Source organism: Lissotriton vulgaris, chromosome 5 (genome assembly GCF_964263255.1).
Source record: "Lissotriton vulgaris chromosome 5, aLisVul1.2, whole genome shotgun sequence".
Taxonomy (NCBI): domain Eukaryota; kingdom Metazoa; phylum Chordata; class Amphibia; order Caudata; family Salamandridae; genus Lissotriton; species Lissotriton vulgaris.
In genome coordinates this window covers 111,736,373-111,762,308 of record NC_141693.1, presented here as the reverse complement: position 1 = coordinate 111,762,308, position 25,936 = coordinate 111,736,373, and the positions used below count along the sequence as shown (strand labels likewise).

The window sequence follows — 25,936 nt, the reverse complement described above, 5'->3', positions numbered from 1 at the left end:
AACATTTCTCTTCTCAAAGTGGTATCAAGCGAATAGTATCTAAGAAAATATGTTTTGATCACCAGTCCATGTAACTAAGAATATATGTCTTACAGGTTCATTCATCAGTTTGGTTTAAAGACCTACGGTTAACACATTCACAGAACACAAAGCTTGATACCTGTGCCAAGAAATACGGTACAGTCAATCTCTATTATAATATGTTAACCTTTCTTAAGCACGATCGTCCTAAGCTGCCCAAAAGGCTAAAGCTCCCACTTGGCTAATAGTCTCCTGTTAAGTTTCATTTGTCGAATAGGAGAAGGGGCAACAATACTGAAACTTAATGTTAAAAAAAATAAGATTTTCTGAACCACACATTTTTTTGTGTGCAATTGTTTTCAGCCCTGACGAAGTTCCAGTAGGTTTTGGAACGAAACACGTTGGCTGGATCCGGATTTTAACTTGTATGCATTAAAGAAAGATATTAAAGGAAATATTGTACATTTATGCTTGAACTGGACTTTTTTCTGGTGCACCATCCTATCCATACTACTATAATAAAGAGAGAGACCAAACCTTTGAGGCGGGTAATCTCAGGAACCACAGCACCAATCACAACACCCAATACAGCGTTGGAAAGAGCAGTTGCAGCAGAAGGACATAGGCTATGCAGACACCCACCATATACATTTAAAAGGTAAAAGAACCGTGCCAGCAAAGTAGTCCCGTGTGGGCGTGTCTGCGTTGTGCTGTGGGTAGGTGCTGGGGGCGTGACAAACGCTGAGGGCGTGTGGTACGTTCCGCCCTTCATGCCATGTCTCATATTGTGTGCTAATCCCACCCTACTCCTTTTAAATACCCCTGCACCCCATAATCATAAACCACCCTTACTCCTTAAAATACCCCAACACCCTTAAACACTAACACATTTTAACCCCATAAATATACCCTGTACCCCAAAACCCAAACCTGTCCCTAAACCCTAAAAATACCCCTGTACCCCAAAACCCAAACCTAGCCCTGAACCCTATAAATACCCCTATACCTCAAAACCCAAACCTACCCCTGAACCCTAAAAATACCCCTGTACCCCAAAACCCAAACCTAGCCCTGAACCCTAAAAATACCACTGTACCCCAAAACCAAAACCTAGCCCTGTACCCTAAAAATAACCCTGTACCCAAAACCCAAACCTACCCCTGAACCCTAGAATACCCCTGTACCCAAAAAACCAAACCTATCCCTGAACCCTAAAAATTCCCCTGTACCCCAAAACCCAAACCTAACCTGAACCCTTAAAATACGCATGTACCCCAAAACCCAAACCTACCCCTGAACCCTAAAAATACCCCTATACCCCAAAACCCAAACCTAGTCCTGAACCCTAAAAATACCCCTGTACAACAAGACCCATACCTATCCCTAAACCCTAAAACTACCACTGTACCCCAAAACCAAAACCTAGCCCTGAACCCTAAAAATAACCCTGGGGTACAGCCCAAAACTATATCTGAACCCTTAAAATACCCAAACACCCCAAAACATATACCTCAGTACCCCAAAACATATACCCCTATACCCATAGTTACCATATCCAAACATTAAAAAAACATGCTTTTACCATTCATGCATTTACAACGAATTTCGTTGTAAATGTATGCGTGGTAAAAGCATATAAAATGTAATGCCATGCGTTATAATGGCATTGCGGAGTCATGGTACTTTCGTAATGAAAGTATGCGGAGTGATGGTATGCGGAAAGAAAGTTGCGGAATAATGGGTGTTTACCCTCCCCCGGTAAGTACATTGGTGGCACGGCGGCCCACATCTCCAGCAACATACTGATATTTTTTCACCACCCATTTGAAAAATGCACAGGTCTCTCTCATTGATGGCAAGCACCGACATACACTTTTAGACACACCTCCCGCCACAAGTTCTAGAATTGCGAACTTTAGAGCTGGGGAGCTACATTCGAATCTCGGCATCAGCTCAACATCCTGTGATTCCAGGCAAATCGCTTTGTCTCCCCGTGCCTACCGCAAATGAATGTGTTCTTCTGTAATGTAAATTGTGCTCATGCCATGTTGTCGAGTTCGCGCTATATAATATTGCAAGGAAAAATAAAGTAGGGAAACTCGAGTTCACACACTACTGAACTACTCTTAAGTGCATCAGCAGTGCACTGTGAATCGAAGCGTTTCACAGGCCTGTCACAGATAAGAAATGCTATCAAAACGAAATCCTACAAAACAATGGCAGGATGCAATTCATACCCGGACAACGTCGGGACAGGCTGCTAGTATGTTATAATCTTGGATCAGTTGGATAGTGCCGGAAAAATTGTGCACAGAACATTATATGCGTTTGGACTTATAATTGAGGTGCAGCCTTTTCAGTCAGCCGTTGTACTTAGCTATTCAGTTCACACATTTGGAAACGTGGTGGCACTTATGTCAGATAGTTTCTCATGTTATTACAACAAGGAAGAAAGCTGCACTTGTGAAATGCACACCCAGGCACGTATTGTACACTGCTGTTTATTAACAGTCAGGGTGCACTATATTTTTTACTTAAGATTTTGCTTCACTGCTACCTTTTAAAATGTTATGTAGCGGTTTGCTCTTTTAGTTTCACTGGTGTTTTAATAACAGGATCTAGGTTTTTTCCTGTTTCTGCACACTTTTGAGTTTACGTTTTAGTACTGTTTTAACAGTATGTGATGTTATGTGTGTATGCTATTTGAACAGGATGATAATTAAAAATAGAGTAAAAAATTAATTTGAAATTAGCTAAGGCTGAACATCATCAAAGAAGGGGGGCTGGGGGCGCTTATAGGTCCAGCAGCCCCTTGTAAATATCAAGTAATATCAATGAGGTATGCAGTTCCTTTAAGATAAAGAGAAAGGTCGGTATGTATATCCTAAGGATAGAACAGGCGTCTGCTTCTTTTGGAATGGAGGCCCTCACACACTCCAATCGGTGTCAAGCTTCATCATTGGGCTTGCTTCTCGTCCGGCTGGCGCTGCAATGCCCAACGGGCACCCTTTAAGGGTCTCTTATTTGGAGATCTTTTGTTCCAAAGCTGTAACATGAAGTACTGGTGTGGGCTGCATACATATCTCTGCCTGAATTGCACTAAGCTTTATTTTCTGTTGACAGACTGTGGCGCCTCGGGTTCACCCTTGCTGACTGGTGATGGTGTGTGCGAGGTCACATTCCCCTCGAATAGACTTACTGACACCGGTATTTTAGGTAACGCAGGTTTTATTGACTTAAAGGTCCTTTTTCGGTGTATGGTTTTCCTGTAGTACGGCAGGGGGCTTTCCGAATCCTCTGTAAGCCTTTGCTGGCGTTTCTCTGTCGCTTTCCGCCGCTCGTCCCGGTGTCTTCTGGGACTGGTGGTCCGTGCCTCTTCCTCCACGATGTCCTGGCGTCTCGTCCGTGCAGGGAAGAAAGACAATGGCGTTTTAGATATCGGTCCTGCTCAACAGCACAGGGGAGGGAGTGAGGGAACACACGTGCACACGTAGTCGACTAGGGTCCACAGTGATGGGGTAGTGAGGGAGGGGTAGTGCACGGGATGCGAACTAGGAGTCTTTATGGGGGTTTAACCCACTTAAAACCCGCCCAGCCCGAAAGCCTTCATCGTACCTCTGGTAGCCACACTTCCCTTGAAGTGTGGCTGGGCGATGCGCCTTCCGGTTGGCCTCCTGGCTTGTTGTATTCTGCTCCTCTGGACCGTCCAAGTTCAACGCTCTCTCCGTCCTCATCTCTGACCGCCACCTCCGTCCTCCGATGTTCTCTCTCCTCCGGTCTCCTCGCCGCCTCCGTCCTCCGATGTTCTCTCTCCTCCGGTCTCCTCTCCGCCTCCGTCCTCCGATGTTCTCTCTCCTCCGGTCTCCTCTCCGCCTCCGTCCTCCGATGTTCTCTCTCCTCCGGTCTCCTCTCCGCCTCCTGACTCTGCTCCGCTCCGCCTTCGTCTCCTCTCCTCAGCTCCCGCCTCTCCTCCGCCTTCGTTCTCAAACTCCGCTCTCTTCTTCCTCTCCACGTCGCCTTCCGTCTCTCTCACCTCCGTCGCCTCCGGGTGTAAAACACACCTGTGTGGATTCCTGGGCGGCCTTTACCTGTGTCGAGGGGGTGTGTCCTGTGACGTTGTCCCGTTCCAACTCCGCCCAATTAAAGAAGCAGGGCTCGCCACTCTCTTCCGGGTCTGTGTCGTCCAGGTCATCTGTGTCTCTCCAGGCCCCTGTGTGCTGGTTAAAGAGAAGTGAGACAGGTAAGCCTGGCGGACCAGAGTCCTCCCCGTTACACAGACAAACATAATTCTCTTTCCATTTTAGGACGCTAAAATTTGGCATACCCTCTAATACCCTCTACCATCACTTGATGAAGCTTGTAACCCACCCCAGGTGGGTAAGTAAGTAAGTAAGTAATATAAGCTTTATTCGATTTTCTTCGAAATCATAAAAGCACAGTACATCCATATAAAAACATCACAAATGATATGTATGAATATAAAATTTAACAATTAAAAACGACAATTGTAGTACTCAATCTTTAAAAAAAAAAGACATTCAAAATACAGTACAGAATGGGTTGAAATTAGTGCTGATCAACACAATAGAGAGACCCAAACGGGATTGTTTTACAACATGGTTTTCCGCAACAACATGGCAGATCTCAAGAAACAGGATACCGCAAAAATCACATGCTCATCTTCGAGTTTCAACAGTCTTAAAAAGGCTGGTCTGCAATTTCTTACCCCCCAACGCTTTAACAGAGGTTTTAAATAAAGTTTTCTGGGGGTAGTATAGAAGGAGCAAAAGAACATTAAATGCAAGTTGGATTGGAATGCAGTATTATCACACTGACATATTAAATTCTGTGGAGACCAGTTGTTGATCTTTGGTACAGAAACCATACGAAAGAAAATCCCAACTTGATGAAGCTTGTAACCCACCCCAGGTGGGTGAGTTTTCACATACCTATGGCGTTAGTGTTTGATATTCTCCTGCTTGCCTATGCCCATAGATGTGCCACTTGCCTGGCACTTTCTTCTGCCTTTTCACTGTGCCTTAAAACACTCTTTAACTAACAGCATGGTAAGAACTCTACTGTTTGCTGTGCAGAATTGAGAATTTGACTAATATATATGATTTTCCATTACAGGTCGGGATTTTTACAAGGCACATCACATTTAGGTTTTTTTAGTGATTGGTCTACCCCCTATACTAACTAAGATTCAAACCACTGTGTAGATGATAACTTGATTTATGGTCTTGATTTATGGTCCTGATTAATTGCCATTTGATCACTTGTGTGACAGACCAGGCAAGAAACATGTTGACCTCTCTATAGAAGCAACCACAGAACATGATGTCGGTGGTTTGCCATTTTTGTTTTTAATCAGACAAGTAGACTAATTTATTAAAATTGCTTCAGAGTACTACCTCATCTATTTTAATTGACTTTAGGCACTTCACACACCTCACGGCCCTACACCTGCACTTCACATTACGGCTCTGGAACAAAAGATCTCCAAAAAACAGCCCCGTAAAGGGAGCATGTCGGCCATTGCAGCGCCGGCCCAACGAAGAGCAAGCCCAATGATTAAGTATGACACCCACTGGGGTGTGTGATGGCCCTGTTCCAAATGGAGCGGACTCCTGTTCTATCCTTATACCAACCTATCTTTAAATTCTCTCTCTTTAGCTTAAAGGAACTACATACTCATCTCATCAGCTGTCAAGCCGAAGCACTCTAATTAGCACAACTGCGTGACTGAGCAAACTAGTGGCAGTTTGCAGTCTGCGGTGCTTGTGGCAGGCTAGCGGGCAGGCTCCGCTGAGCTCGCTCTGGCTACAAGGTAACCTATTCACCCGACACTGCAGCACTCAGACTGACATCACAAGAATCAGTATGATTTTGCCCAATAAGACAACGAGGACAGACACTCATGTCATACAGAGTCACACAGAGACACACCTATTGGTGGGCTGCTGCACTGCACAGTTTAATTGACTTTAGGCACTTCACACACCTCACGGCCCTACACCTGCACTTCACATTACGGCTCTGGAACAAAAGATCTCCAAAAAACAGCCCCGTAAAGGGAGCATGTCGGCCATTGCAGCGCCGGCCCAACGAAGAGCAAGCCCAATGATTAAGTATGACACCCACTGGGGTGTGTGATGGCCCTGTTCCAAAAGGAGCGGACTCCTGTTCTATCCTTATATCGACCTATCTTTAAATTCTCTCTCTTTAGCTTAAAGGAACTACATACTCATCTCATCAGCTGTCAAGTCGGAGCACTCTAATTAGCACAACTGCGTGACTGAGCAAACTAGTGGCAGTTTGCAGTCTGCGGTGCTTGTGGCAGGCTAGCGGGCAGTCTCCGCTGAGCTCGCTCCGGCTACAAGGTAACCTATTCACCCGACACTGCAGCACTCAGACTGACATCACAAGAGTCAGTATGATTTTGCCCAATAAGACAACGAGGACAGACACTCATGTCATACAGAGTCACACAGAGAAACACCTATTGGTGGGCTGCTGCACTGCACAGTTTAAGATTCTAACAGCGCCGCTCTTGCTGCTGCTTGCACCGCGTTGTGCCGCGCAGTGTAAATGGTACTATTTTCAGACCCACCCATGACTCGGTAGAATGGTGCCTCAGCTAAGCCTGAATGCACTGCAGTCAGGCAGAGCACAGCCATGAATACATGCCGAGAGAACCGAGAGTCCTGAACCGCCTATGATCCTTTGCACTGCTGGCCCAGAGGAAGTCATTGCAGCTGGCCTATCCATTCATGGCACTTGCTAGAAGAGGCAGAGACTAGTAAGTGTCTCTGTGTAGCAACTGGTATCTTCTTCTAAATGTATTTTTGTGTGTGCAGCCTTTGCCTTTCACTGTGTCTCTCTCCTGAGGTGTGGCTTGCCCAGTGCTGCGGCGGCCTGGGCGACCGCGCTCTGAGTCAGTCCATATTCGTAATTGAAATTACTTTCGAGTGCAGCCTCAGCTTTTCACTCTCCTGAGGCTTGCCTGCTGCTGCAGCGGGCTTATCTCAGATCCTCTTTCAGTTTGGTTACAGTAAGGTCCCACGAGGAGAGCCTGGTCAGGCTCCCTTTAGTGCTCTTCCATTGCTTTAGAGCAGTTTGAAGATCTTTTTCAGCTTTCTTGCTGTTCAAATGGTACAAATTGACAAAATGGACATATTTGGATGGTTTCTTAAAAAAACTCTAAGAAAAAATAATGTAACTAAAAACACAGGACCTAGATAATGCCGTCCCTTGTACCATGTGTAAATATCTTAATAACCATTTTGATATACGCTTTTATTAGTGATGCATGTTCACCATTGTAAGGATTTTTATTAATCAAACAATAAAGTATTTCTTGTTGTTCAAATGGGTGTAATTTCTGATATTTATATGTTTCCCTAGTCTTTATTTCCCGACGCGGCAGGGTCTTGAGCCCAAAAATGTCCACGGACTCGATAATTCTCGCTTCGGTGCCTGCTCGAATCACGGGTTCACACTCTGCAACTCCGGGCAATAGCTTGCTTAATCTCCACTATGGCCCCCCGCGGCGGGATGCCTGGCTTTCACCTTGGGGGTGCCCAGTACGGGTTATCTCACAGGGAAAAACCAGGACGGGTTTCCAAAGCAAGCGCTTGGAGACCGTTGGTGATAATGCGCTATATAAATATAAATTACATTTACATTTATTGCTTGATATATGCGCGTGAGAAAGTTTCCCTCAGTTGTTGAATGCCACTCATAATTACACTCAAATTATGAAAATGTTCCACAAAAGCAATCTGAAACCTTGGCAGCTATGTCCATGGATTTCTCTCTGTAATGGCTATCCCATTTTAGGCGTGAGTGCACTTGTGTTGAGGTACTTGTAATTGTTGTTTTTGCAAAACTATAAGTACCTGAATGTAACAAGCACTGGCGTTGCCAATAGGTCTCGCAGTAGGAAAGTTGGAGCTATTGGTTTTGTAAATGACATTTTATATTTATATATCGTTATTGGCATTGTCAATAACAATATATAAATATAAAATGTCATTTACAAAACCAATAGCTCCAACTTTCCAAATGCGAAACCTATTGGCAACGCCAGTGCATGGCTAGTGCCAGTGCATCTGTAGATTGTTGTGTATGTTGGCGTGTGCCTGGCAGTGCCTGCACGCCACTCTTTGTGCATGGCATTGGATTTGCTGGTCCTCAAAACTATGTTGTTTATTTGCATTTCACTTTGAAGCGTGTACATGTATCAGAAGTATCTGTTTGTGCACTCGTCTCAAATCACACAAAAAACGTGCAGTAATTTACCACCTATTCTCTACATGTAATGTAATGTGGGATTCTTGTAAAGCGCACTGTTACTCTACCCGAGTGTCCTGGCGCTGAAGACCGCTGGGGAACCCGTCCTCCTTTTCCCTGTGAGATGGTCCCTTTCTGGGTATCTCCAGGGTGAAACCAGGCATCCCCGGCGTCTGTGGGGGGCCGTTGTAGAGATGAGGCAAGCTTAATGCCCAGAGTTACCGAGTGTGTTCCCTGGTTAGAGTAGGCACTGAGGCGAGAATTATCGAGTCCGTTGACCCCTGGTCCAAGACCCTGCCGTGTCAGGAATTGAACCCTGGTCCCGGGCCGTTCTCTGCTTACAGGTCTGCCGCCTCTAACCAGTGAGCCACACCTCTCCACTAAATGTATACAATTATACAATTCATACAATTGTATTTTCTCTGTTAGTGTGCGCGCCTTCGCTATTTACCATGTATGTGTGCATATGAATGCGCATCCACAAGCTTCACTTTCCAGAACACACACGTGTAATAATAGGTCTGCGCTTAGTAGGAGCTGCAGTATGTATGCATGCGCGTGTGCACTGCGAGAATAATGTGAACAGCTTGTTTAATTGGCACTACCTTGCTGGTGAATGAACCGCACTATCCAGTGATATGCACGTGCACATTACTGAAGTGTTGACAGCACGGAGGAGTGTGCACTGTACTGTGGGTGTTTTGTGTACTGCACCTGATTTATGTGTGCACGTCTCTGCTAAGTATATGCCTCATGCAGGACTGCACACGTTATTGGTCAGTTCACAATCGGAAGGACTGTGCACCAGGTTGTCGACAGCGAGTAGCTTCACAACCTTGTACATCACTGGCACTTATGTGCAAAATCAACACTTATGCACATTATCACTGGGTGTGCGTGGCACGAATGGCATCACTGCCGAGTGTGCATCGAGTGTGTGAGTGCACACTGTTAGCGCAGTGAACAACGTGTTTAAGTGTGCACAGCACTGGAATGTATGCAGTGCATGTAGGAGTTTCAACATCACTGGTGCACGTGCAGAAGCATTCACGCTCTTGGTGAGTTTTCAAGTGTGTGCCTGATCCTTCGTGGGGCAGGGTTGAGTTCATCGTTGATTGTTCACATAAGTGTGTTCATTATTGGCGAAGGTGGAGGCATTTTCCACGATCAGCTATATCATTAACAGATTTGGACAGTACATTTAAAAATGCACGTTAGTAATAAGTGTACACAGTAACAAGGATTGCAATGTCATCAAGTCATGCGGGCGCCTGTTGAATTATTAAGCATTGCGCCTGTGTTGCTGATAATGTTGAAAGTTGAGTGTGCGCCCAGGGGGCGGGATGGCAAAGAGGAGCAAGGTGCAATGATGGAAAAAAAAAAAAGAACAGAAGGTTTGCGGCTGCTAAAAATTAACGCGTGCTGGTTAGTAAAATAAAACAAATACATAGAAATTGAAAGAAGCAACTATTAGTTGCTAAGGGGTAGGAGAAGGGCCAGCAGTGGAAACAAAGAAAGTAGCACTGCTCTTAGAGTCCTGTCTATTTTCTTCCTCTGCTCTTGTCTTGGTGAAGGCGATGTAGTGGAGTCCCACAGTGCAGGGGTGTCATGGTGCGGGGTCAAACAGCAGTGGAGGGCATTGGCAATCCGTGGAGACGTAATGAAGGGCGATGACGGAGGGCAGTGCCTGGGTGTGATGGTGACGTACTTTAGGGACGGAGTCTAGCAGGAAAGGTGATTGAACAACCTGCGGAAGGATATAGTGTCTCTTGGAATCTGACAGTAGGGGTAATGTGAGGGTAGAGGAAAGTGGGCCTACTCCAGGAAATTTGTGATAATTTTGGCAATTCCTCATTAAACTTTGATGCAGAATTAAAGATAATGTGATGCTGCTCATGTGTAAGATGGGTTTCAGGTAACGGTCAATCCTGTGAAGACTTGAAGGGGACAATTAGTGGAACACCAACACAAAATACTTTATTATGAATAAATGACATACTCAAGATTCACTAGAAATCACAATCCATATTTTAAAATACTTATTTTACAAACTACAACCCTAGTGGACAGGATATGAATTATAACCACAAAGAGGATAAGCATTAAGGCAGCAAGGAAGTGTATGCAGAGTGTCTAAACATCTATCAGTAGCTCAGTCTCTGTTTCATTGCACCTGTCTTTCTTGCTCCCAGTGTGCCTGTCCAAATCTCCTTGTCTCTGCACTTGTGATGACCTGTCAAAACATCTGTCTAACCTGTCCTAGTGTACGAGTCTCCCTGCCCGAGTATTCCTATCTTTTTGGTCCTGTATATCTGCCCAAGTATCACCTGCCCCTATGTCAACTTCTCCCTGCCCCAGTGCTCACGTTATTATCTAAGCAACAGCCTTACTCCTTCTGTCCTGTAGGATGGAGGTTTTTTTGGTGTCTACAAATAGTGTTTGATGGTGTTGGTGACACGTGAATCTGTTGCTAAATAGAGGTGGGTGAGCTGACAAAATAGCAGGGAGAGCCGAGTCAAAGCAGAAAATAAGGTTGGCTCTGATTCTAAGAGCTCGTGCACGAACCGAGCCTTAAAAAATATTCAGTATTGTTTCTCTAGCCCAGTTTTAGAAAACAAACATTTAAAAAAGAAACGCAGCTCGGTTGCAGTTCCAAGTAGATCACACTTAGATGTCAGCAGCAGGCGCTCAACCGACTGGACTGTCCTTGGCCTCAGGGCAAACCGCAGAAGACAGCCATGATGAAAGCGTGGGACACAGTCTCCTTACATATGAATTTAAAGCGTGCTGTGTTTATAGATGAGACTGCTAAAGGGTCAGCGCATGAAGGAACAAGCTGACACCTCGTGTGATCTTTGATCTATAAATGTTCAGATCGGCATCAGCAGCAGCTTCTGTGGATTTTACAAGCGCTCTGGGCAGGACCCGTGAGTAATAACACTGCACGCGGAGGCCTGAGAAGCCAGCTTACTTGATTTACAAACCCGGCACGAACGCGGCTCTGTGGGCCCTAGAAAAGAAGTAAATTAAGGATATCCAGGCGTAGCAGCTGCTACCCCTCACTACCCTTTGCTACCCTGACACTATCCTTGCTACCAGTTGTCTGAGTGACCATGAAGGCAGTAATAGCAGGGGCACACAGTAAACAAGACTCTAAAAATCCATTTGCATATCGTACTTTATGAAGAAGGTGGGTATGAAATATGATTTCCGATTGGTCAGACTATGTTCTAACTTCTTTCTGCATCTTCTCAGTCAAGTCTATAACAAACAGGCAACACATAAGAAAGGAAGTGATTCAGAGACACTAAACATATAGGTATCGCTAATAGCAGGTACAAATTACCAGGAATGAACTATCACCTCCCATCAAAAAGCTAAAAGTTTCTGACTTACATAAAAACTGTTACAAAATCATAAAGAATTTAATGGAGTAGGCAGCCCCACTGAAATGAAAAAGACCAAAAACAGAGATCAGGACAATGGTAGACCGAACAACGAAATTACTATACAAAAAAAAAACTCAGAGCTCATGTAATTAAGGGGAAATTCGAGGAAAAAATCCTAACGCAAGAGCATCCTTAACAAAAACAAGAGTGGCAGGGAAACTGAAAGTACGGCCGGCCACCGGCCAGCCATGAATAATTAGGGGAGGAGAAGCCGCACAGCACACGCTGGGAGAAGCCTTTTGATGTGCTGTGCGGCCGTGAAAAAATGCAATTAGGAGGGAGGGAGGCTGATGCGCGTGCTTGTTTGGTCACGTGATTCACGTGAACTTAAAGAAAACCGCACCAAAAAGCCCTAGGTTTGACGAGCATTTTGAGCACTTGAATTCTCGCTCCGCTCAATGCGCATGCGCGCATTGATAGGTCGCGAGACCTAAAAAGAGATGATGGTATGACATCTAACAATGACTCAATTTAGTAAACTGGGGAAAATGTCCATTGGGTGTGAGGACAGGCAGAAGGGTTGCGAATCATTTTATGGGAGTCTGTGGTACTAAGCAGCAGGAGGACATACCGGCAGAGGCTAGACAAACACTATGCAGGGAGCTTCCTGGAGGGATGGGAATAATAAACGAGAATGTTATACTATCCTTTATGCACATAGAAAGACACAGCGATAAACCCACAGGCACAGTAAACAGTCACGCCCATGCACCTGGACAAACACTAGAAATTCCATTACATTCCGTGTAATTGAGCATTGTCTCTCAGATACACCTTCCCCTTGCTGTTACTTCCTCATATTACATATCTTAGCCATTCCTGCACCCTTCTGTCTCACTTGACTTTCTTCTTGTACATCTTAAAAACTTACTCTCAAAATATGTGAAGGGCTCTGATACCCTTGGGACTAGCCAACGCTATATAAAACTCATATAAAGATAAATGGCATGTGCTTCCATACGTACGAACTAGTCAAAGATATGATCAGGTCAATTCACCAATAAATACCAACCAAGAGTACATTTTACATTGAAATATACTGGACGCCTACTTTGCAGTTGTCCGATGTTGCTCGATCTTCGGCAAACACTATTAAAGCCACTTTTTTTAACCCACGGCATAAGAACATGCAACAACGCAATGAACTGGATTTTTAGTACCATGGTTCCCCTTGAACTGGCAAGAATAGGCAAATTTCTCAAAGTTGTGCAGGACCTTTTTAAAAACACACAACCAAGCATAGAGATGTTTGTGGATTGATAATTCCCAGCGTCTGCGCCTTGGACATTAGGCATAGTAATGTTTGACCTCTTTGCACTTGAGTTTTAACATCTGTCATGTATTCACTCTATCTTGTGGTTTATTTTTAAACTTTTTTTTTTCTTTACCTTTGTATAAAAATATTTAAAACGGCTTTTTCATAATAGATTTTAAATAGTCAAACATCCTAAATGTAATAATACTGCTGGTATGGCTAGAATGTTATCTTGGGGCACCAAGTGCCAGCTATTGCACGGACCAATCGTCTTCCTTTTTTAGGTCTCGTGACCTATCAATGCGCATGCGCATTGATAGAGAAGCGAGACTATAGGGCTTTAAACAAACTTTAACTAACTGGCGATTTGGTGCTGTGCCCGTGCGCTTTTAGGTCAATGCGCAAGCGCATTGACCTAAAATGAGCGTGCACAGCATCAAACCGCCAGCCATCTGCTGCCCAGCTTGGTGCCGCTCCACCCCCTGCCAGATCAAAGGCTTTCACGGCCGACCGGTCGTGCTTTCAGTTTCACGGCCGCTCTGCCGGCCGTGTCTCCTTATTTGACTTGTTTTGCTTGTTTTATTCGATTTCATTAAAGCACGTGTGTCATGGCAGCATCTTCCATGCCACCACGTGTTTCGGGCACTTAACTGTCCGTTTCTCACGAGTTTACGGGGCTAGAACTTGTACATAAGTGATCAGCCTGTGAAAATAACTCTCAAGCTCTTTTTATACATTCCCCAAACCAATTCTGAAATCACACGACTAATTTCAACAAAATGGTCCAAATTGCCTATTAACTGTTCACATCACACATTTAAAAATGTAAAAATCCTTGTACGAGATGGGCAATTAATTTAACTAATTCTCTCCAGTGTTTAAAAATTAGACATCATTAAATACCATGGAAGCACGTTCCGGTCTCAAATTGATCACACGTCTGCCCCGCTTCCGCACCCGTGTCTGTGGTAAGAGTTTGATTTCAAGGAGAAACAGTAGCACCATCTATTGATCGAAAAAAAGATATAACAAGGTTGCTTGCTATTAACAGCATGATTTTATACTTCAAACTAGCCTCTCTCGTGCATTTTCGGATTGCAAGAGGTTATCATTTGTCTAGTTATTTAAGTCAAAGCACATTATTCAAACATATACTTAAATATAAGGCCAATGATCAGCCTTTCTGTAAATGATCTGTTACCTTAAACTTTGTGAAATGGGAATTTTGTGATTTTTGGTATGATTTCAAGCTTATTATGGGAGCATGGCCATGCTGGTTCTAGAGAATTTCAGAAGCTTTATTTTAGTGTCTTTACGTGACTTTTACTAATTACGGAGTTCTTCTTTAAAAAAAATGTTTGTAGTCACACCGTTCTTCTCTCAGTACCGTCTGTAAAATGTACTACATTTTAACAAGACAATTAAGCAATTTGAGCATCACAATTGTGATATTTTCCCCCTGTTTCTTTGCTAGCATATTTTGGATTGCAGCCTTTAAACATCCCTTTAATAGAACTCCAACAATCAGACCTCTTTCCTAATTAAAAAAAATTACTTTGATCCTATGCAGTGCAAAACCGAAACAGTGCTTTCCCTTTCAAAGTCTCGAATACCCAGTAATGGCCATAATTCGCTCGGCTCTTTAGGTGTTTGGCTGACATGAAAATCTTTCTGTTGGCTATTTCTTCATACGTGGGAAATTTTTAAATTTAATAAATGGTACTGACAAAGACCAATAACTTACTTAACAATTCTTTTAAGCTAAAGAAATCCATTGCAGCGCACGTTCAGTGACTAAAAATTGAAATCAAAGCAACCACATTCATCCATCAAAAGAACAACTCAAGAAGGCTGTATGGTGGGCATCGTAAATAAAAAGTGCACTTTACACGGCCGGCCATCACCTCCACATCCACCATGACATCCACCGCCACATCCACCACCACCACATCCACCACCACTTTCACCACATCCACCAACACCACATCCACCACCACATCTAACACGTCCACCACCACTTCCACCACCACCACCACTTTCACCACACCCACCACCCCATCCACCACCACCACCCCATCCAACACCATCACTGCATCCACCACCACCACCACCACATCCACCACCACCACCACCACCACCACCACCACCACCGCATCCACCACCACCACCACCACATCCACCACCACCACATCCACCACCACATCCACCATCACCTCCACATCCACCATGACATTCACCCCCACATCCACCACCGCCACCACATCCACCACCACCACATCCACCACCACATCTAACACGTCCACCACCACTTCCACCACCACTACATCCATCACCGCATACACCACCAACACCACATCCACCACCACCACCACCACCACATCCACCAACACTTTAACCACACCCACCACCACCACATCCACCACACCCACCACCACTACATCCACCACCCCATCCACCACCACCACCACCACACCACCACCACCACCCCATCCACCACCACCGCATCCACCACCACCACATCCACCGCATCCACCACCACATCCACCATCACCACCACATCCACCACCACCACATCCACCATCACCATCACATCCACCGCCACATCCACTGCCACATCCACCACATCCACATCTACCGCATCCACCACTACCACATCCACCACTGCATCCACCAACACCACATCCACCACCACATCCACCACCGCATCCACCACCACCACATACACCACCACATACACCAACACTTTAACCACACCCACCAACACTACATCCACCACACCCACCACCACTACATCCACCACCACCAACACCCCATCCCCCACCACTGCATCCACCATCACCACGGCATCCACCACCACCACCGCATCCACCACCACCGCATCCACCACCACCGCATCCACCACCACCGCATCCACCAACACCACATCCACCACCACATCCACCACCACCATATCCCCCAGATCCACCACCACCACATCTATATGTGTGTGTGTGTGTGTAGGTGCAAATGCAATGTTCTTGGATTTTCATCACAATAAAATACACTGAACATAATCTTCACAAAAGTTATTTACAAATGTTTAAGGTATTGCCATTATAAATTACAATAACTTTTATTTAAGTATTAATTATTTACAAAATTAAAAGCCATTGGTATTTGTAATATCAATACATCTAAGTCACGTAAATACAACACACATTGCATTACAAATGCTATAGGTGTCACATTTGCAAAAGTTAAAACTATTGACATTGTAACTGACAAAGCTATTAATTTTGCTATTTTTAAAACCAACACATAAATAAAAAAAGTGTCATTTACAATACCAATCGCTCAAACTTTCCTAATGCGAGACCTATTGCATTTCCAATGCTTGTTTCTCAGCCTAATATGCCGTTCTTTTTAATGTTTAATATTGTTTTGGTTTTAAGTAACATACACAATAAACTTTGTATTGATTGATATACTGGAGGCAATTCATATTTAGGTCGTCCATATATAGTGCCTAAAAAAATGTGTCCTTCTGTAATGTAACTGGTGGTCATGCAGAGCACTACAATAAATACCATCAGGTCGAGTTCGCGCTATATACAACTGCAAAAAAGAAAATAGCAGTTGACTGTTGAAACAGTATCCCAAATATGGATTCAGTCCTCAAGTCGAAATTCGCTCTCGGTCCCCAGTGCACATGCAGCCCTCATGGGTTTCTGTCTAACAAGCATCCCTTTTCTGTCATTCAGAGGTTCATTCTCGACTGCCACGCACTGTTCCCCTCGGATGCCCCTCCTCGTACATCAAGATGTAATGCTAGCCCTGATATTCAGATTGCACACCATTTCCTTGAAAAGCTGCCCAGTGCAGGTACTCTCAAAGTGTCTTTAACACCTGTTGGGGGCGGGGGACATCCTCCCAATGCGCACGCGCGACGTCACAGGCGCCCCTCCCCTGTCCCTGGCGCCCCTCCCCTGTCAGGGCCACTGGTGTGACGTCACGTGTGAATGGTCACGTCGCTCCTCCCCCCAACTCAAGCTACTCAGTGAGCTCTAGTATGGCGGGTGGGAGGGTGTGCTGGGCGCTGCTGTTCCTCTCCGCCCTGCTGCTCCACGGGGCAGCCCTGGCCGGCCAACTCTACTCACCCTCCGACCCGCTCTACCTGCTGGACGAAAGCAGTGTGCGCCACGCGCTCTTCAACAGCTCGAGCGCCTGGCTCATCGAGTTCTACTCCTCCTGGTGCGGCCACTGCGTCAACTACGCGCCCACCTGGCGGGAGCTGGCTGGCGACGTCAGAGGTGAGCGACGCCACGTGGGCGTGGCGGGGGCATCCCATGTGTTTGTGGGAGGGCAATGATGCTTCTTTGATTGCTTTTAATTTCAAGACTGTTATCTCATGATGGACTTCATGCAGGGATGATGCTTAAGGCATTGTGAGATGCTGGACGTTATAAGTGGTGGTACTGTACATGAATGGGACTTTAGGATGGGCATGACAATCCATAATAATGCACACACTGTTCTTAGAATTATAAATGGTTGACTGAGTACTTCGAGGGCACTGAAGTCATTATGTGGCATGGCATACCGATCTATGCCCACTGTTATGGTGGATTTTATATAAGAGTGGCAGTCTGTTGGGCATTGTGTTGTGTCACATAGTGTACGGCTGGCCTACCAACTGTAACTGTAGAACAATAACCTTATGGTATTGTACTACTTTTTACCCGTTTCTTTACGCTGAAATATCAGAGTTGATGATGATGTCCAGGTAGCATCATTGACTTCTGCAGTAAATGGTTGCCACTGTTTCGTGGGTGAGAAGTCTGCCTTATCCTTTGATGAGTACTATAGTTGAGGCCTCAAGTGTTACACTTTGGAGCTTGGGTTCTGCTTTCACAATAAGAAATCTTTCATAACCGATGAGAGGAGCCAGAAGCTGTATTTTAAAGGGACTTTATACAGTGGACTCCTTTGTGTAAACATCCCTGTTGACGGGGGAGGCTGTTTTTGCAAACACAGTGCCATTACTTTATTTATTTTGTTAGCCACAGGTCTACTTTAGTGACATTTTGGTGTATCGTTATTCATGTTGCATTTGTTTGGAGCTCACATCCTCTTATGTTATCAAATATACTAGTTTTTATGGCTAAGAATTCTGAAACGTTGATAGATCTGCTGTGTGGCAGTAGCAGCTGACTATGGCTATTATACGCGAGTGGGAACAGAAGGAGCAGTCCATGAACTACTCCTAAAAGACCAGCAACAGTTTATGATGGGCTTTAATAAAGGTGACCACAACCATTTATTAAATTCATGATGTGATGGGTGGCACACTCAGTCTAACTAAATAACAACAAAGCCTATACGGGGGTATTCGCCTGTTTGGTCGTTAAACACCTCCCTCGGACCCTCCCTTACGAGTTGTTTAGATATGGCACACTCAGTCGTCTGGCCTCTACAAAATGGTGGCATCCTACACATGGATGTTATATAGTGTGGTTCCTAATGGTGAGTAGCATAGTCTCATCCTGCTCGTGTGAAGAGCAGGGTGAGACTATGCTACTCACCAACCAGAGTTCATGATAGAAATTGTTTTGTCTGTCTTTCTTGGCCATCGTAAAGTAGAAACACTCTTACTCTTGATGCCAATGCTAAGATTTATATCCAGTTACTACTGCCATGGAGCTAGTTTATAGTGATTTCCGTCTTGATTGATACTGAGAAGATCTCACCTTAGTTGTGGTGTTTTGTAGACTTGGCAGGTTCTAAAAAGTGACGATGACAGCAGCTGCCATGCTGGGCATTGACTGCCACCCCTTGTGGCCCTGTGTGCGCTAGGAGGGAGTTTTGTCACAATCCTAGCTGCTGACTTCCGAATCACCTGCAAATGGTGTAATGGGGTTTTGGAAAGTAATAATACACAACATACTGTATTCTAAGGTACCCCTAATGATGGCCCTTGCAGTACTTTCAGGTTGAATCATGAGACTGAACCTGTTGTCTTTTTATGGGTGAAGCCTACCAGATAGCGCAGGAGCTTGCCCATTGTTTGCTTTCATGTCACTCTAGTTTCTCAGCTTCTTCTTTGCGTTCCAGCTTGTCGACCATGGGTGTTTTTTACCTCCTGTGGAGCAATGTCTTAGATCGTCTTGCATCTCTGCTTTCAATGCTTGCTCCTCAGCACTACTTTCTTCTTTTGTGTTAAGCACTACATCAGAGTGCATGCGTTTTCAAGCTGTCTCATTCTCTCTCCCTGCACACCTGGGGTTCTCACCCTTGTTGAACTCACCAGTGTTTCACCCCAGTGCTTCCCCATACCCTCCATGTTTCCATGTTGCTCTCCCCCACACCCTCAGTGTTGCTTTCCCAAAGCCCCCATGTTGGTTTTGCTGTCCCTCCTACAGTGTTATTTTCGCCATTGCGTAGGTATATGGCTACAAATGAGGTGGGTGTCTGCATCAAAGGCTTTTTTGTTTTTTTCCAGAACTTTGGCCATACTTCACAACCTTGGGGATGCTGTGCTGCATGGCTAAATGCCTTTGGCAAAGCCAATAGGTAACTAAGGCGAGATAATTTGGATTTTCCAAAGCTTGTTTAATCTCAGAAACGATTGGGGTGCTGGGTAGAGTGGAGTTAAAAGAAGGTTGCTAACAGAGTATGCTTAAATGAAACAATTAATGATGTCTAGATTATTGGAGTGAACACTATTTATACCATAGTAACTTTGAGGTGTGGTAAAACCTGAAAGCATGTAGCATTGAGCACTATCAAAGGGTTTTGCATGGTTAGAGACACACCCTTCATACCTGCTACATATGTTGAAGTGGAACACAACAAGAGGAATACAGTATTAGCACATTTCAGAATTACTCCTGGCTGCTCTCATTGGGATGATTCCTGCTACCACACATTGGAATGGGGGAGAAGAATGCAGTTTCGGTCTAATTGATAGGTAAAATCAAATGTTTTACTCTTTCTGTCACATTTTCCCGCATAAAATTCATCCAGAAAATAGCTTCAGAAATTTGCCCAGAAAGACTGTCATTTCTGATTTACCATGTCACTCAAAATGAGGCTGTGTATTCTGGGCAGCCTCTTTTTTTGCACCCGAATTTCCTTGTTATCCGCTCTGTTATCTGTATAGCAGGGACGTTCCATTGGGGAGTTAGTTCTAAATACATTTCTGCTCTATAAATATCCCTCAAGTCAGCATTAAAACAATGTCCACCATGTTGGACTATGGACCAGTGTATAGAAAGAATGTGTACTCAAGATAGCTGTTGTTCAGTGTCCTTCAAGTACAATTGCTATCTAGATTAATGTATTGGTTCTAGCAGGTATTAAGTTGAAAACAGGAGGGAAGCTGTTACACAACTACATGGATACTCCTAGCGGGTGAATACTGCTATAATCTTTCAGTGTGCCTATTCTCCTACCTCTTTGCATTACTTTGTCTTCAGCTTTTGTTAATATTTGTTGTTTATTAGATTGATTTAGTAAATCGATTAATAATCTTAACAAATGAACGTCTTTGTACAATCATAATTTTTCTTATTTGAATATTTAATTGTATATTTAGTCGATTATGTCTGGGGGTGTGATGAAAAATTTGATAATTATTTATGTAATATAATTACAGAATTATTTATAAACTCTGCAGTCGTTTGAATTGTGGGATTAAGTTTGGATTATATATGTAAGGTGGTGGTGTTTCCTATGTAAACTGATGAACCTGGAAAGTTGTGCAGTGGATTTTGTAATGTTTCAAGAGACGACATAACACTGTATAAACTAGTGAGTGAATGCCTGATGCAACTTCTGCCTGAGAGACTACCAGATGGTTAAGTTAGTACGTGCTGCTGTCCCTCACGCCTCTCAGATAAAGTTGGGACACGTCATTGAAGTGTGACAAAGAGCTGCCCTCGTGACTTGCTGTACAATGGCAGGGGTGGGGGATGAAAGGCAGCTGCTGGTAACTGCATGCGGCCTTGAAACAGTGAATGTTGACTTGGAGACGCGGTCTATATTCTGTGCTTCAGTCAGACAGCCTGTCACGGGTTCCTCTGACCTCGAATGCCATAAGAGGATGTGAAAAATGGTGTTTGGAAAAACACTCATAAAGCGGCAGCCATGTGTCTGATTTGCTAAACTAATCGTTTGAATCCCAGTTAATGTGCTGCTTGCCAACTCGTTAATGCCCGACTCCTCTTTTTCATCGTTTAGAAGAAAAAAAGTTCTATCTTTTATGTTAATCACTGTAAAATCCTGACGCAGAGTGTATTTGATTTCAGCTGTGGTGTCTAGGTTGGGCGTGTTGCTGCAATTAAATATAGTGGCTCTGCTTGTATAGACACATTGCTTCTTGCTTTCGGCAACTGGAGAACACGAAGATGAATACGCACTGCTTGCGTATTCCAGTCGTGTGATATGTTTTTGCAATTCACCACAATAGGGAAAGGTTTTTTAAGCATATTTATACTTCACAGAGGGTTGGACTTTTATAAAATCTCTCTACTTGTCCAAATAGTAGGATGCTTCAGAAATGTACTTGTCTTGTAAAAAAAGAAAACATAACTTGCCGCCTTGCCTCATGCAGTGAGGATACACATTTTGAAAGTGTTAGCAATATATCGGGTGCCTGATAATAACCCTCCTGTTTATGGCAGAATTTTGATAAAACAAGACTCCGATTATGGCAGCTTTCCGCAGAGCTGGATAAAGGGATGTTAAGTAGGCCGGAGGCAGTAGTTCTACCCGCCGGATTTAAACCTGTGACCATGACGTCGAACATAGACCCCTGCAATGGACACATTAGTCCACAGAGCCACCAGACTCTGCTAAATGAACACTGAGACAGAGCCCCAAAGTCCAGTAATGGCCACAGCAACATTTTCTTCAGTGTTGTGGTTGGTCTATCAGATCACACAGTCCCATGTTACCAATACCTCCCTTGGCCACTCAGAACGCCCCTTCGCTGTAGCTTGTGAGACATTTTGTTTACTGACAGGGGTCTTAGAAGCCACCAAATTAGTTACCTTTGGTAGTATTCATTGTCACTCATTTGGTTGTCATGAATTGGTGCATGCTGCAGACACTTTCACTTCTTGTGTTTGTCCCTCCCATGGATCATTGTCAAAGGACTTGTCCTTCCTCTGCTCCCTTAATTGGAGGTACCTTTTTAAGTCTCGCCTCTCAATGCGCATGCGCTTTGAGCGGAGCTAGACTATAGGGGCTTAAACAGACCTTACCTAGACTGGCGATTTGATGCTGTGCCCGTGCGCTTTTAGGTCAATGCGCAAGCACAGCATCAAATCTCCAGCCATCTGTTGCCCAGCTTGGTGGCGCTCCACCCCCCTGCAGCATCAAAGGCTTTCACGGCCGGTCGTGCTTTCAGTTTCACGGCCGCCAGGCCGTGTCTCCTTATTGAACTTTTTAGGTCTCGGCGTCAACGCGCGGAAGCGTGTCTCCGCCGAGATCTTTTGTCAGCGACTATGCTTCCCAGGAGACAGTCCCGGCCACGCGCATCCTTCCAGGCGATTTGTAACTGGAACGCGCGCTGTGGCCAGGCGCTGTCTCCTGGGAAGCGCAAGCACCACACACGCATGCGCATACACACACACACAAGCGCCCATGCACGCACATACATACATACAGAGACACCACCCCTGACTCATACACACACGCGCGCACACACACAAGTGCACCGAGGTCCCCCTCCCCCGCCGTCACCGTCGCACATGAGCATACACACACACAAGTGCACCAATCGCGCTCCAGCCTTTTGGAACTTACCTTACCTCAGCACGCGGCGCCCAACCTCCTGCTGGCGCGGCCCCGGGGCTCTACACCGCTCACAGGAGCCCCGGGCCGCGAGACGCAACGACTCCGCCTGCCTCCTCTTCCGGTCTGAACGTGGCCCCGCCCACGTCACAGGCGACCGTGCCTGACTTCCGGGGCGGCCGCGATACTAAGAAAGCTTTTTCAGAAACTATGTAGGAGCGTGATTGGAGACCCACAACAGCAAATAACCCAATCACAAACACGCTGGTACATTGCACAGGCAGAATATACTACATTAACTGATGCAAATGAAAAGCATCTTTGCTTCTACTTCAGGACGTACAACCATTTTCAAAATATTAAATGACCTAAGTCTACTTAAATTAAAACGACTGCTCTTTCTGCTGCAACACTTCCAAGGTGCTCCAAGATGTATGTATGTCAAGCTTTGCATGCAGCCTGTACAAAAGTCCCTGCAGGTTTCAGATACAAAAGGCAGTGAGCGGGCTAGGGTGCTAGTATTATCTCTACCTGGTGGTGAGTGCAGAGTGGTGAGTGCAGAGTGGTGAGTGCAGAGTGGTGAGTGCAGAGTGGTGAGTGGTGCAGAGTGGTGAGTGGTGCAGAGTGGTGAGTGGTGCAGAGTGGTGAGTGGTGCAGAGTGGTGAGTGGTGCAGAGTGGTGAGTGGTGCAGAGTGGTGAGTGGTGCAGAGTGGTGAGTGGTGCAGAGTGGTGAGTGGTGGTGAGGGCAGAGTGGTGGTGAGGGCAGAGTGGTGGTGAGGGCAGAGTGGTGGTGAGGGCAGAGTGGTGGTGAGGGCAGAGTGGTGGTGAGGGCAGAGTGGTGGTGAGGGCAGAGTGGTGGAGTGTGCAGAGTGGTGGAGTGTGCAGAGTGAGTGCAGAGCATTGTGTGCTGTTGAGTGCAGAGTGCTGTGTATTGGCAATGTTAATGACAATGCCCATTTATTTTTGATTTAAAGAAAAAAAATGTCATGAGCAATGCCAATAGCTCTACCTTTAATGATGCCGAGACCATTGCATTGCAAATGCTTGTTTTACTTGTTTTCCTTCCGAACTGGCCTCCACGTTGTATAACAATGCGTGAGACACCTCCAGTTACTTGCCTTGTAGTAACTACGTCACAGGGTTTCCTCTTTCCCTCACTCTGTGTCCGGGGCTCTTCTCTCCTGAATGGAATCAACTGCCACATGGATTTCACTGCCATTCAATGTACATTCGTCCAATATTGTTTATTTAGTAGAAGCCTGCATCCGAACATGCACTATAATTTTCTGACCGATTTTCTGTTTTGGACGTTCCTCGTTTTCAACTGAACACTTGTTTACATTTTCTGTTTCAGATGGATCTCATCTTCTGTATTCTGCATAAAAGTATGCACTTCAAAATTGCACTGTGCCTTACCCTTTCATCCAACACCATGGGTTCCATTGCTGAGGCCTTGAGCAGCTCATCGCCATTAATTATAATAATTTCCGCTCACACGCTAGTCTAAGTTAAGCTTTGTATTGCATGTAATGCCCCAGCTGAACACTGAGAGCAGCACATAAGCAACTCTCTGCAGTGCCGTACACACGTATAATGTCCACATTTTAACATAACATTGTAATACCATTTGGCAAGTACAACATGGTATAGTTAAGGAAAAGCACATGGGACAATAAGTGAATAATAGCACATGCTATAATCCACGACACCCCCGCCCACCCATTTTTTCGTTGTGCTAAAGTGCACCACAGTTTTAAATAATTTGTCGATCCACCCCATACAGAGCCCACGACAGACGCCGTGAAACCACAAGCCGTGCCTGTGCATCCCCAATTCCTCTCCCAGCAGCTGTTTAAACTATAAGGATAAGGCACTGGGAGTATTCCTCCCCCTTCTAAACTCTTTAAGCAGCTTTCCCACTCACTAGCATTCATGCAGCATTACTTAAATCAGCGCATTTACCTTTTATTTTGTCAGCAGGTTAATTGTTGCATTTCCAAAATCCAGAAAAAAACAGTATCAGAGCGAGCGAGTTAGGTTCAGGTATTTGGCAGTTGATACTTCTATCATTTAATTCCCATTCCCAATGTAAATACTTGGGTCTTATTTATAAGAATATGAAACCTATGGTCCTTCTCTTCCTTCTTTGATTCTCTACGGATCCACTCGTCAAACAGTATATATTCTTAGGCATTTCCAAACAGATTTTAGTCTCCTCCATGCATCGGACAATTGTCTTCTTTGAGCCTGCGCTATAATTGCTTTTTTACGTTTTTTTGCAACGTTTGTTTTATTACTTTTTGTACACTGCATATACGTGGCTGTTTATACATATATGACCTGAATTTTAAAATAATCTCACAGTGTATTTTATTAAATGATTTCACTGACACGCATATCTTTGTAGATTCCTGTAAACTATTTTTTAAAGGCTTTTTGAAAAGTGGAAAAAAACTCTTCCCCCCCTCCCATCTTTCCTCTCTCCTCAACATCCCCTCCTCCCTCTCTTCTCACTCCCCTCACTCTCTCCCCTTTATCTCCTCTCTCTCTCTCTCTCTCTCTCTCTCTCTCTCTCTCTCTCTCTCTCTCTCCCCTCCCTCTACACCCTCACACCCTTCCCTCATTCCTCACCTCTACCCTCTATCCTCATTCCCATCTTCTCCCACTCCCCTCACTCTCACCTCTCTGTACTCACTCTCCCCTTTCTCCTCTCTCCTCTCTGTATCCTCTCCCTCTCTCTCATCACTCTCCCCTCTCTCTCCCCTCCCTCTACCCTCTCCTCACTCTCCCCTGTCTTCACTCTCCCCTCTCCTCACTCTCCCCTCTCCTCACTATCTATTTGAATAACCAGCACTAAGTCCTTTAAAACGAACGCACATTTGTCAGACCATTCCTAGCAGCCATTTCCTAAAATTATTTGAAAAAAGTCCCACTATTCCAAGAGCTACTTTTGCGACCATCCTCCCAGTTAATTAATACGTCCTGTAGTGGATGATACTTTTTTTTTTACAATCGAGATCAAATACAAAACATGTGCACTGCTGGCATTTCATGCTGCTGAGGTCTCACCCTCACTCAGCCTCACCCCCCACCCCCTCACTCACCCCCCCACCCCCTCACTCACCCCCCACCCCCTCACTCA

At 45.0% G+C, this 25,936-nt stretch overlaps 2 protein-coding genes across 3 annotated transcripts in view; one reads left to right on the top strand and one right to left on the bottom strand.

Moving 5' to 3' along the window:
• The window catches only part of LOC147710324 (uncharacterized), a 32,417-nt gene extending 15,144 nt beyond the window's left edge, over positions 1-17,273 (bottom strand). Inside the window, exon 1 of the mRNA XM_086921014.1 lies at positions 17,157-17,273. The gene's annotated coding sequence lies outside the window, so the exon portion shown is untranslated. The remainder of the gene's footprint in view (positions 1-17,156) is intronic.
• The window catches only part of QSOX2 (quiescin sulfhydryl oxidase 2), a 252,134-nt gene continuing 243,214 nt past the window's right edge, over positions 17,017-25,936 (top strand). The window contains exons 1-2 of one of the 2 annotated variants that reach the window (XM_086921013.1): positions 17,027-17,309; positions 19,499-19,569. In XM_086921013.1, the coding sequence (XP_086777139.1) occupies positions 19,548-19,569 (22 nt within the window). In that variant the 5' untranslated portion in view covers positions 17,027-17,309; positions 19,499-19,547. Of the gene's footprint in view, positions 17,310-19,498; positions 19,570-25,936 lie in introns of both variants that reach the window. The other variant, XM_086921012.1, reaches the window with a different exon arrangement.